The sequence below is a fragment of the Protobothrops mucrosquamatus genome, unplaced genomic scaffold (assembly GCF_001527695.2).
Source record: "Protobothrops mucrosquamatus isolate PMUCROS unplaced genomic scaffold, P.Mucros_1.0 scaffold3820, whole genome shotgun sequence".
Lineage (NCBI taxonomy): Eukaryota > Metazoa > Chordata > Lepidosauria > Squamata > Viperidae > Protobothrops > Protobothrops mucrosquamatus.
In genome coordinates, this window is record NW_015389772.1 from 151,469 (window position 1) to 164,720 (window position 13,252).

The window sequence follows — 13,252 nt, forward strand, 5'->3', positions numbered from 1 at the left end:
ATTATTATTATTATTATTATTATTATTATTATTATTATTATTATTATTTATTGAATTTATATACCGCCCTATCTCCCTTACGGGACTCAGGGCGGTGAACAGGCGATAATAAAAACCACGATAAATATACACAAATTTCTGTTCTAAAATCAAATTAAATAACAGGCCTGCTCTAAAAATACCCCATACAAAACCCCCAAAATAACTGTCAATCTCCCTTGGTCTGGGGCTCCATGCAAGATCTCACCTCATGGAGTTTCAATGATCATGAGAATGGTGAGGAATCAGCCCAGAACGACACGGGAGGATCTTGTCAATGATCTCAAGGTAGCTGGGACCATAGTCACCAAGAAAACAATAGTAACACACTATGCTGTGAAGGACTGAAATCCTGCAGTGTCCACAAGGTCCCCCTCAAGAAAGCACATATACAGGCCCGTCTGAAGTTTGCCAATGAACATCTGAATGATTCAGAGGAGAACTGGGTGAAAGTGTTGTAGTCAGGTGAGAGCAAAATCGAGCTCTTTGGCATCAACTCAACTCGCCATATCTGGAGGAAGAGGAATGCTGCCTATGACCCCAAGAACACCATTCCCACCATCAAACATGGAGGTGGAAACATTATACTTTGGGGATATTTTTCTGCTAAGGAGACAACTTCACTGCATCAAAAGGACAATGGATGGGGCCATGTACCGTCAAATCTTGGGTGAGAATCTCCTTCCCTCAGCCAGGGCACTGAAAATGGGTCATGGATGAGTATTCCAGCATGGCAATAGCCCAAAACACACGGCCAAGGCAACAAAGGAGTGGCTCAAGAAGAAGCACATTAAGGTCCTGGAGTGGCCTAGCCAGTCTCCAGACCTTAATCCCATAGAAAATCTGTGGAGGGAGCTGAGGGTTCGAGCTGCGAAATGTCCGCCTCAAAACCTTAATGACTTGGAGAGGATCTGCAAAGAGGAGTGGGACAAAATCCCTCCCGAGATGTGTGCAAACCTGGTGGCCAAGTACAAGAAACATCTGACCTCTGTGATTGCTGCCACCAAGTACTAAGTCATGTTTTGCAAAGGGGTCAAATACTTATTTCACTCATGAAAATGCAAATCAATTTATAACTTGTTTGAAATGTGTTTTTCTGCGCCAGCTGGTACCTCCGAGAACTTAGCTTTGGTGGGTATCTCCTCTCCTGGGGGCAGAAGGCTCTCATGCCTTCCTGAGCCTCCCCCCACCTTAGGATTTTAGCAGACACCGCCCCCCCCTGCCATTTCTGTTTGGCAAAACTGCGAGCTGGAAATCGATGCAGGCAACGAAGAAACCGAGTCAGCTTTGACACCTACCTGCAAGATGACTCCTAGGGCATTCTTGTGCTCTTGGTTGTTCACCACGATCACTCGTCCCACAGAAAGGGCTTTCAATCCACTCACCGATTCCATTACTCGCCTCTGAAAGGGAGAAACCCAATAGGTCAGGGGTAGGCAACCTCGGCTCTTTTATGACTCGTGGACTTCAACTCCCAGAATTCCTGAGCCAGCCATGCTGAGGGGAAAGGGAGAGGTTTCCAAGCTGAGCCATGCTGGCCCAGAAATTCTGGGAGTTGAAGTCCACGAGTCATAAAAGAGCCGAGGTTGCCTACCCCTGCCATAGGGCAAGGCATGCAACTTCCCACCCATAAGTGGACTTCAAAGAAGAAGGATTCATCGTTCCAGTTTTGATCTTTCTTTTGACCTTGATCTTTCCAAGCAGATTAAACCAGAGGTCCCCAACCTATGGGCCGTGGCGCACTACTGGGCCGTGGCCTCTTGGCCACCGGGCCGCGTGAGTAGCTGAGCAGTGACACATGCGTGTGTCACACCCCCCCTTGTACCACCATTGCCGCAATGGACACACCATCATGGCATTTCCATGAACCTTGTGCGGGTGGCGACAGCGCTGCAAGCGGCAGGTGGGCTGCAGCGCGAGCCTCACATGGGGTGGCAGCACAATGGTAGCATTGCTGTGAGCCTTGCAGCGATGGCGCCACAAGCCTCACACATACTCACAGCCCTGTTTGTGTAGTACGCATGCTCATGGCCTGTTGGTGTGCACGCGCGCACATGTGGCCACATTCACGTTAGCGCATGCACGCGTAAGGCACCTGCCCCTCCCTCTCCCACCGGGCCGCCAACCCCAAAAGTTGGGGACTTCTGGATTAAACCACAATTCTCATCAATCCCAACCAGCAGGGTTAATGGACATGGTGGTTGAATACGACTTAAATTTGAAAGGACGAGATTGGAGAAAACTGGAATGGAACGTTCCCGACAGCAGTGTCTCAAGGGGAATTTTGTGAGACTTACAGTTGCCTCCTCCCCTTGAAATAAGGGCGGACATCTTGGCTCGAGGGTCACACCTGTCACGTGCCAAAGCTGAATCCTAGGCAAGGTACTTTAGCCAGATTCACCCAAAAATGCCTTCTAAAGACATCTTCCTCAACTTGTATCAGGAGCACAACTCCTACAATAAGCAGGTCTGCAGCCCCAATTCAACAGCAGGATACCAGACTTGGGGGGAAGACTATCTTAGATTGATGCTTGTCTGGGATTTGAGGTACGACAGTACCACAAGGTGAAAAAGAACCTTTGGTCCCAGTTCTTCCAGTCACTACCTGAATGCGCTCCCGGATCTCTTGCAGTTCTCTGACTATGGAATAATACTCTTGTAAGTCACCAAGCTGCCTTGAGGTGTCTGGGATTTCCATGCTGGCTAACATACTGCTCAGCTGGGTGATTCTGTGTTCATAGACCTGGAGAGGAGACAGAGATGATGAAGCAGCTCCATACAGCGCCCAACTCCTTGCCTTCTCCTTCCCACCCAGTTCCAACCATTTTAACGTAAAGAAGCTGAGTTCACAAAACAGGCTAGGTCAGGGTTAGGGAACCTTGGCTCTTATGACTTGTGGACTTCAATACCCAGAATTCCTGAACCAGACATGCCGACTGAGGAACTCTGGGAGTCAAAGTCCACAAGTCATAAAAGAGTCAAGGTTCCCTACCCCTGGGCTAGGTTATACCAGGATTGACTAACGTGGCGCCAAATGTTGCATAACAGCTGAAATGGTCAATTTATGGATCCAGCATGCTGCAGGCACCCAGCCCATTGGTTTAATGCACTAGTACATCAAGTGATTGCAGCTACCACAGTAGGAAATATTTTGGAGTCTTCCAGGTGCTCTGGAAGAGCAACTGATTTTGGCACAGCAGGTTCCAAATTTAGTCTTTGATACCAAATAAGAACAAGTCTTTACTATATCAGAATCGGCTGGAAGGGATCTTGGAGGTCTTCTAGTCCAGCCCCCCTGCTCAAGCAGGAGTTCCTATGCCATGTCAAATACCATATCTGATCTATCTATCTATCTATCTATCTATCTATCTATCTATCTATCTATCTATCTATCTATCTATCTATCTATCTATCTATCATCTATCTACAGTATCTATCTATCTATCTGCTTCCCAGAAGCACGAAGCTGAAGACACCAGCCTGAAGATGACGAATGTGACTTTGTCGAAACGTCGCCAGGACACTTCCAATTTTACGCGGGAGAGAACCCGAATGACCAAAGACCTACATATATATATATATATATATATATATAAAATATGCGAGGGCAATTCGGAAATAAACCTCCGTTTGAGCAAGTGCGAGAAATAGGGGGGGATAACGACACCTGTCCTATGGCACTGTGTGCAGCAGTTCAATAGGCAGTGAGGAGTGGAAGGAGAAGGTTGTGTTGCAGTTGACTCGTCCGCCAGATCAGTTGAAAATGAACCAATTTTTTAAATGAAACAGTGGGTTACGTCGCACCGCTTCAATGATGACAATGTGCTTCACGATGCTGTTGTAGGGTGGCTTCATTCCCAGGCGGGAGATTTTTTTTGCAGAAGGAATTACAGACCTTGTAAGACGTTATGACAAGTGCCTCAATTTGAATAGCGATTATGTCAAAAAGTAATGTAACGTCGTAGTTTTCTAATGTGTATAATACAAGTTCTATATCTACGAGTGTCTGTCATTGATAACCCAAAGGAGGTTTATTTCCAAATTGCCCTCGTAGATACCATATCTACATTCCAAGGATATACGACAGGGGTCTTCAAACTTGGGCCCTTTTATGACTTGTGGGCTTCAACTCCCAGAATTCCTCAGCTAGGCACACTGGCTGAGGAATTCTGGGAGTTGAAGTCCACAAGTTATAAAAGGGCCAAGTTTGAAGACCCCTGATATACCATATCCTTGGAAAACCACTGCTAGCTGGAGGGACTCAATCATCTGTAGCAGTTTAGGCTTCATCTTCTTGACCAGGGGTCTCCAGACTCGGCAACTTTAAGTCTTGTGGACTTCAACTCCCAGAATTCCCCAGCCAGCATAGTTGGCTGGGGAATTCTGGCAGTTGAAATCCACAGATCTTAAAGCTGTCAAGTTTGGAGACTCTTGTTCTTGACTTAAAGAGATGGACTTCCAACCAACAGATATCTACATTTCCTTATCTATATCTCCTTACTCAGCCTCCGTTTTCTTCCAGGCCTCCTTCTGCCTTAAAAATGAGAGTCCTTCTCACGCACATTATCCTACCCCCACCTCAAACTGTTGTATCCCAGAAAACTTTAAGATGCTGCTCTGGATTCCTCTCAAGCATCTTTGAGTCTTTCCAGGAGCTATTTCAACTGTTTTCCCCCCTATCCATCACACCTTGCTGTCTTTCCGGGTGTGGAACTCGGAGAAGCTTCTCCTCATCATGTCTTCCACTCGGAGTGCCTCCACTCTCAACAGGTTTAGGATCATGGTGTAAGTCAGGCGGAATTGGGACTGCAACCGAGTGGGTTTACCCTAAAGGAAACAGCCTAAGGTTAGACAAGGAGAGGGCAAAGCAGATTTTCCTGGAAGACGCTACAAGAGATGATGAGCTGGCAATTCAATAGGCAAGGATACACATGGACTTGAATCCTTTGGAAAAAGAACAATGGACCCCGGATTTAACTTCCTAATAACTTGAAACCAACTGAGTTTCTACTCCTTATATCCATGGGAAAAGGTTTGCATGTGTAGTGTCATTCTTCTAAAACAGGGGGGTCAAACTCAATTTCATTGAGGGCCGCATCAGCATTGAGGTTGCCCTCGGGGGGGGGAGGTGGGTGCGGCCTACTGGGTGGGCGTGGATGGAGTGGGTGTGGCCTACTGGGTGGGCATGGCCAGCTCTACATCGTTCATGTCAAGGGTGCCTGTGGGGGTTTGGGCAGAAGAGGGTCTCTGGCAGAAGGGGGTGGGACCGAGGCAAGCGCCAAGGCATGGTCCATTTCTTCATTCCTCACAAAGGGTGACACCTCCCCAGTATGCACCCAGGGGGCGGGGCCGACACGGCAGGGGCTGGTCCCTTGCTATTTCTAGACGGCCTTGTGGAGCTAAGGCTGAATGCGTTTCAGCATAGATGGCCACTACAAAATTGTACATGGGCTCCCGGCCGGCCTGGGCCAGGGTCAAGGCAGCGGGGGCCGTTCCCTCACTGTTTCCAGGATGGCTTTGCAGACCACATGAAACGACTTCGTGGGCCGCATCCAGGCCCCGGGCCTTGTGTTTGACATGTCTGTTCTAAAACCGCCCAGGGATTGTTACATAGTACAGGCAGTCCTCAACTTACTACAATTGAGCCCAAAATTTCTGTGAAACATTTGTTAAGCGAGTTTTGCCCCATTTTAGGAACCTTTCTTGCCACAGCTATTAAGTTAATCCCTGAAGCTGATAAGTTAGTAACCTGGTTGTTAAGTGAATCTGGCTTCCCCATTGACTTTGCTTGTCAGAAGGTCGCAAAAATGGATCACACGACCCTGGGACGCAGCAATGGTCATAAAATGTGAACCAGTTGCCAAACGTCTGAATTTTGATCACCTGATCTGCATCAGGATGCCGCAAAGGTTGTAACTGTGAAGAACAGTCATAGGTCACATATTTCAATGCCGCTGTAACTTTGAACGGTCGCCAAATGAACTGTTGTAAGTCGAGGACTACCTGTAAGAATGATAGCCTGATACTCAACAGTGTTGAAGCTCATCAAATTTGGTATGCCATGCATTTTGACGTGAAAATTTTGTCACGGTACTCGTTTGTTTGGTACTCCGTGCCCAAAGCTAGAACTTGTCAGTGTCGGTTGCCTTGTGACTCGCTACATTATTCCTTATGGGGAAAAAAATTCTGTTTGGTACTCATCGTTTCTGATACTCATCGCACCTCCCAGAATCAATTAACAATGAGTACCAAGGTACCACTGTACAGGTAGTCCTCGACTTACAACTATTATTTTAGGGACCATCTGAAGTTACAACCAAACTGTAAAATGTGACTATGACCATTTCCCACACTTACGACCATTACAGCATTCTCGTGGTCACATGATCAAAGTTCAGATGCTTGATAACTGACATTATTTAGGACGGTTGCAGTGTCCCGGGGTCATGTGATTAGCTTTGGCGACCACTGTGTTGCTAACTCAACAATCACTTAAGAACCAGGTTACCAGCTCAATAATTGCAGTGATTCACTCAACAACCGTGGCCGAGAAGGTCGTAGCATGGGGCAAACCTCATTTGACTATTGTCAACAGACTATTAGCAACAGAGATTTGGGGCTCAATTGTGGTCGTAAGCTGAGGTCTACCTTTACTTCCAATGCAGTAGGTGGATACCTTTGGAGCCTCTTAGAGCTCCATGCTTCTCTTCCTAGCCATCCAACCAAACTCAACCAAGAAATTGGCAAATTTCTTTAATATTCAGACAGGCCCTAATCTAAAGAATTAGACCAAAACATGGAAAATACATCCATTGATCAGCTAAGTCATACAGGAAGTCCTCGGCTTACGACCTGTCACTTAGCAACCATTTGAAGTTAGCACATACCTCTCCAGAGTTACTTGCGATCCAGTTTTGAAGTTCCAATGACTGCTCCCTCACAGTTACTTGACCACGATTTAGGTTTTTTGCCAGAAACCAATGTTTACTCCCAGTTTCTGGCAAAAATCACCCACTGATTTGCTTAACAGCTGCCACATTACCTTAATGACTAGAGTATTTGCTTAACAGCCACAGCAAAAAGGTCATAAAATTGAGGACAGTCACGTGGCAATCTGTTTAATGACCGCCACAACTTATGACTGTAATTCTGTGTTCAATTATTATTCAGTTATCTAGTTCAAAAACAACCAGACACAAGGACAGTTTTTCTCCCCCCTCCCCAGGCCATCACTCTGCTAAACACCTAATCCCCCCAGCGCTGTCTTATGCCCCCTAGTAGGGACGTATTACTATTATCCTTCTCATCTTTCCTATTATTTATTTCCTTAGCTTCTTAGGATTATCACTTGGTTGTTTATATCTTATGATTTATGTTGATTGTTCTTATTTAGTATCCTACTATGATTTATGTTGATGGCTTATTTATTATGCCATGACTATCACTGAATGTTGTATCTTATGACTTATGACGATTGTGTTTTATGATTATGATCATGATTTATAACTTGTTTGTATGTACAGTGAGAGCTTATGCGACAGAGACAAATTCCTTGTGTGTCCAATCACGCTTGGCCAATAAAGAATTCTGTTCTGTTTCATAAGTCAAGGATTAACTGTAATGGAAAAAAGAATGTTCAAGCGGAAGCCCGCAAACGTCTGATTTTTGGACCCAGAAGGGGGCGTGGTCGTCCTTTGTCCTTACTGAGGTTCCAGTAAACTTTAATCCTCAGCCAGAAGGAGGATGTTCATTACTGGCTGTAATTTCAACCCAAATTTCAACCCAAGGCGGGTTCCTTTACAGCAGACATGTCAAACACAAGGCCCGGGGGCCGGAGGCGGCCCGCGAAGTGGTTTCATGTGGCCCGCGAAGCCATCCTGGAAACAGTGAGGGAACGGCCCCCTCTGCCTTGGCCCTGGCCCAGGCCGGCCGGGAGCCAATGTACAATTTTGTGGTGGCCATTTTGGCACTTGCCCCAGTGGACCATGCCTTGGCACTTTCCCCGGTCCCACCCCCTTCTGCCAGAGACCCTTAGATTTGTCCCACTCCTGCCCAGGCCCCCATAGGCACCCTTGACGCGAATGATGTAGAACTGGCCACGCCTACCCAGTAGGCCACACCCACTCCATCCACGCCCACCCAGTAGGCTGCACCCACTCTGGCCACACCCACCTGGCCTCCCGAGGGCAACCGCAATGCTGATGCGGCCCTCAGTGAAATTGAGTTTGACACCCCTGCTTTACAGCTTAAGCAACTGCAGTTGCATCATTTGCAGCTTAAGCTAGACAAGCACACAACAATCGCTCACCAGCATCATGCGATGAAGGTCGGACATTTCAGGCACTTGGGTTTTGCATAGGATAATCACCATCCCAGTGGTGTCGAGACCTCGACGCCCAGCCCGGCCGGCCATCTGGATGTATTCGGCTATTAGGATGCGGAGGAAAGAGAGATATAGTACGTACGTGGCGTGGTGTGGCTGGTATAACCATTGTTGCCATCAAGTAAGAGAGAGAAGGAACGACAACACTAGTTTCATTCTTGCCTCAGCCAGACTGATAGATGAAAACTCATCTCTGTATATAGGTAGTCCTCAATTTACAACAGTTCATTTAGTGACCCATTCAAAGTTACAACGGCACCGAAAAAAGTGAGCTATGGCCATTTTTCTTACTTACGACCGTTGCGGCATCCTCGTGGTCATGTGATCAAAATTCAGGCGCTTGGCAACTGACTCATATTTATGACGGATGTGGTGTCCCAGGAGTCATATGATCCCCTTTTGCGACCTGCTGACAAGCAGAGTCAATGGGGAAGCCAGATTCACACTTAAGAACTGTGTCTCTAACTTAACACCTGCAGTGATTCACTTAACAGCCGTGGCCAGAAAGGTCGTAAGATGGGACAAAATTCACTTAACAAATGTCTCACTTAGCCACACAAATTTGGGGCTCTGTTGTGGTCGTAAGTCGAGGACTACCTGTACTTTGCTAGAATTTTATACTTTTAGCCCAGTATTTCTCATCCTTGGCCACTTTAAGATGCTCAGACATTAATTCCCAGAATTTTGGCATGCTGGCTAGGGAATTCTGGGAGTTGAAGTCCAGGCATCTTAAAGTGGTCAAGGCTGAGAAACACTGCTTTAGCCTCCTGACATACAGGTGTCCACAGATTAAAAAAAAAAGGCTATTTTTGTTTTCCTTTGGGGAAGAAACCAGCATAACTGTGCTGTGGTTGCTCTATATATGTTCCCAGTCTCAAAGCACCCCCAAAATATTCTAAACAGTTGAGATAAATTGGCTTGCTGGCTTTTGGCCTACAAAAAATCCCAATAGCTCTAGGGCAGGGGTAGGCAACCTAGGCTTTTATGACTCGTGGACTTCAATTCCCAGAATTCCTGAGCCAGCCATGCTGAGGGGAAAGGGAGAGTTTCCAAGCTGAGCCATGCTGGCTCAGGAATTCTGGGAGTTGAAGTCCACAAGTCATAAAAGAGCCAAGGTTGCCTATCCCTGCTCTAGGGTACCTCTGTGGGACGTGCGGTTCAGAAGAGCATACAGGTAGTCCTCAACTTAAGACCCCAACGGAGCCCAAAATTTTCGTTACTCAGTTGTTAAGTGAGTTTTGCCCCATTTTACAACCTTCCTCGCCTCAGTTGTTCAGTGAATCACTGCAGTGGTTAAGTTAGTAACACAGTTGTCAAGCGAATCTGGTTTCCCCCATTGCCTTGGCTTGTCGGGGGGGGGGTCGCAAAAGGGGATTACGTGACCCTGGGACACAGCAACCGTCATAAATAGGAACCAGTTGCCAAGCATCTGAATTTTGATCACATGACCATAGGGAGGCTGCAAAGGTCGTAACTGTCAAAAACGGTCATAAATTACTTTTTTCAGGGCCGTTGTAATTTTGAACGGTCCCTAAATGAACTGTTGTAAGTCAAGGACTACCTGTACATTGCCAACCTCTGGCTCAGTTGCCTTCTAAAGGGGACTAGGCCAGGGTAGGCAAACGTGGCTCTTTTATGACTCGTGGACTTCAACTCCCAGAATTCCTGAGCCAGCCATGCTGAGGGGAAAGAGAGAGGTTTCCAAGCTGAGCCATGCTGGCTCAGGAATTCTGGGAGTTGAAGTCCACGAGTCATAAAAGAGCCAAGGTTGCCTACCCCTGCTCTAGGGTACCTCTGTGGGACGTGCCATCTTTAAAGGTACCTCTGTGGGACGTGCCATCTTTAAAGGTTTCATGGCAGCCAGCAGGAACAGTGACAAGATAAACAGCTAGCAAAGAGAAAAAGCTGGAGGTAGGAAGTGGGAGATGATGTGCAAGAGAAGGGCAGACAAATGTTTTGTCTGTGGAACATCTGGCCATTCTACTTATAAACACACACACACACACACCCATAAAAAAAGGACACCATGAAACGTATTCCTTTGCTCCTACCTGGTACCAAGTCCCGGAAATTCGCACCGTCATGTTTACGAACTGAATTGAAAACCACAGTCCTTGCTGGCATGTTCACCCCCATGGCGAAAGTCTCTGTGGCAAAGAGGATCTAAAACCAGAAGGGAAGGAGAAAGATGGGGAGATTTCACCTCTTTTTGTGGCAAAAAACCAGAATGGCTTTTAGCAGCTTTCCTCTACCTGGTGCTTTCCAGAGAATTACATTTCATCACCTATAGTCCTCCAGCCTAATAATAATAATAATAATAATAATAATAATAATAATAATAATAATAATAATAATAATGATGATGATGATGATGATGATGATGATAATGATAATAATGATGATGATGATGATGATGATGATGATGATGATGATAATAATAATAATAATAATAGTTGGAAGGGACCTTGGAGGTCATCTAGTCCAACCCCCTGCTCAGGCAGGAACCCCTATACCATTTCAGACAAATGGCTGTCTAATTTCTTCTTAAAAACTTCCAGTGTTGGAGCATTCACTGCTTCTGGAGGCAGGTTGTTCCACTGGTTAATTGTTCTAACTGTCAGGAAGTTTCTCCTTAGTTGTAGGTTGCTTCTCTCCTTGCTTAGTTTCCACCCGTTGCTTCTTGTCCTGCCTTCAGGTGTTTTGGAGAATAGCTTGACTCCCTCTTCTTTGTGGCAGCCCCTGAGATATTGGAACGCTGCTATCATGTCCCCCCTCGTCCTTCTCTTTGCTAAACTAGACATACCCAATTCCAGCAACCGTTCCTTATATGCTTTAGCCTCCAGTCCCCTAATCATCTTTGTTGCTTTTCTCTGTACTCTTTCTAGAGTCTCAACATCTTTTTTATTGGGGGCGGCGGGGATGGAGTGGGGTCCTAGAACATCTCGCCACGGCCAACTCGCCACGGGACAATTCAACAAGGCCAGCTTGCTTCAGGACAAAAATTACATAATATTGAAGAAATAGTGCAATGGAATCGTTCAAGAAAGGATGCAAAAGGAGGGACAGAATGAAATGGGAATGACAAAAATCTATATAAATAAAAATGTAAATGTTCGTTTGTTCAAAATCTTAAATCTCCGAAAGTTCTTCACCGATTGCTTTGAAATTTTCACACAACGTTGCATTCGAATACGCACGTGTTTTTATATACCTATATTATATAGATGTCACACCTGTGACAGGTAAAAACATGGTTTTTTTTGAAAAACAGCGCCATCTGTTGGACGTAAAAGCAACACACGCTTTTACCAGACTGAGCCACAGCAACGCGTGGCTGGGTACAGCTAGTTACACAATAAATTTTTATTTGTTTGAAATCACGAAATAAAATTGTTGAATTGTCCTACAGTGAGTGTCCCCTTAGCAAATTGGTTGAGGCGAATGGGCTCTTGGCAAGTTGGCCGTGAAGAGCTGGCCACAGTGAGATGGCCATGGCAAATTGGCAGCGGTGAGTTGGCTGCGGCAATTGGGCCATTTCGAGTTATGCCATTCCAGACCAGGGGATGATGGGAGGGAATCCAACCATCTGGAGGCACAAGACTGGAGAAGTCTGATCCATGGGACATTCTGTCAGCTGCAAGAAATTGGGAGCCAGGATGGGGCTCAAAAGTATTACAAGTTTATTCCATGCTACCTATAAAAATAGTCCTCAACTTACAACAGTTCGTTTAGTGGCAGTTTGAAGTCACAAGAGCACTGAAAAGAGTGACTTATCACCGTTTTTCACACTGAGGACCACTGCAGCATCCCCATGGTCACGTGATCAACATTCAGACACTTAGCAACTGACTCATATTTATGACGGTTGCAGCGTCCAGGGGTGATTGATCGCCTTTTGAACCCTCTGGCAAACAAAGTCAATGGGGAAGCCAGATTCACTTAACAACCATGTTACTAACTTAACAACTGCAGCAATTCACTTAACAAATGGGGCAAGAAAGGTGACGAAATGGGGCAAAACTCTCTGAACAAGTATCTCACTTAGCAACAGAAATTTTGGGCTCAGTTGCGGTCATACGTCGAGGACTACTTGTACACAAGAATCTGATCTACTAACTGTCAAAGCAAACTGTCTAAGATAAAGAGTCCAGAGACTTCAAGGGGGAGCCGGACTTAAGCCTCTTATGGGGGCACAGAGACTCCAAACTCATGATGCATTTGACGCCCCTCCAGCCCCCCACCCTCAGGCTCACCCTGGCCATCTCCTACACATACCTTGACAAGGCCTTTGCTGAAAAGCATCTCCACAACCTCCTTGAGGATGGGCAGAATGCCACTGTGGTGCACCCCAATTCCACGTTTCAAAAGGTCGACCATGTGAAGAACCTGAGAGAAAAAAATCCCATAGGCAAGTTTTTTTTTAGTAACCAAATCGTCCAACTTCCAATTTAATTAAATTAAATTTTATGCTGCAATCCAGGACTGGCACTAGAGAAGATTTCATACATTTCCCATTAGTCTGTCTCTATATCTATATCAATATCTATATTTCTCTCTCTCTCTCTCTCTCTCTCTCTCTCTCTCTCTCTCTCTCTCTCTCTCTCTCTCTCTCTCCAAACTTGGCCCTTTTATGATTTGTGGACTTCAACTCCCACAATTCCTCAGCCAGTGTGCCTGGCTGAGGAATTCTGAGAGTTGAAGTCCACAAGTTATAAAAGGGCCAAGCTTGAAGACCCCTGATCTATCTATCTATCTATCTATCTATCTATCTATCTATCTATCTATCTATCTATCTATCTATCTATCTATCTATCTATCTATCTATCTATC

At 45.9% G+C, this 13,252-nt stretch overlaps 1 protein-coding gene across 1 annotated transcript in view; it reads right to left on the bottom strand.

The window, feature by feature from the left end:
• SKIV2L (Ski2 like RNA helicase) overlaps positions 1–13,252 on the bottom strand; it is a 52,886-nt gene that overhangs the window by 12,506 nt on the left and 27,128 nt on the right. Inside the window, exons 16-21 of the mRNA XM_015827619.1 lie at positions 12,698–12,808; positions 10,474–10,585; positions 8,348–8,466; positions 4,729–4,866; positions 2,645–2,782; positions 1,338–1,442 (exon numbers count right to left, since the gene is read on the bottom strand). Coding sequence (XP_015683105.1) covers positions 1,338–1,442; positions 2,645–2,782; positions 4,729–4,866; positions 8,348–8,466; positions 10,474–10,585; positions 12,698–12,808 — 723 coding nt within the window. The remainder of the gene's footprint in view (positions 1–1,337; positions 1,443–2,644; positions 2,783–4,728; positions 4,867–8,347; positions 8,467–10,473; positions 10,586–12,697; positions 12,809–13,252) is intronic.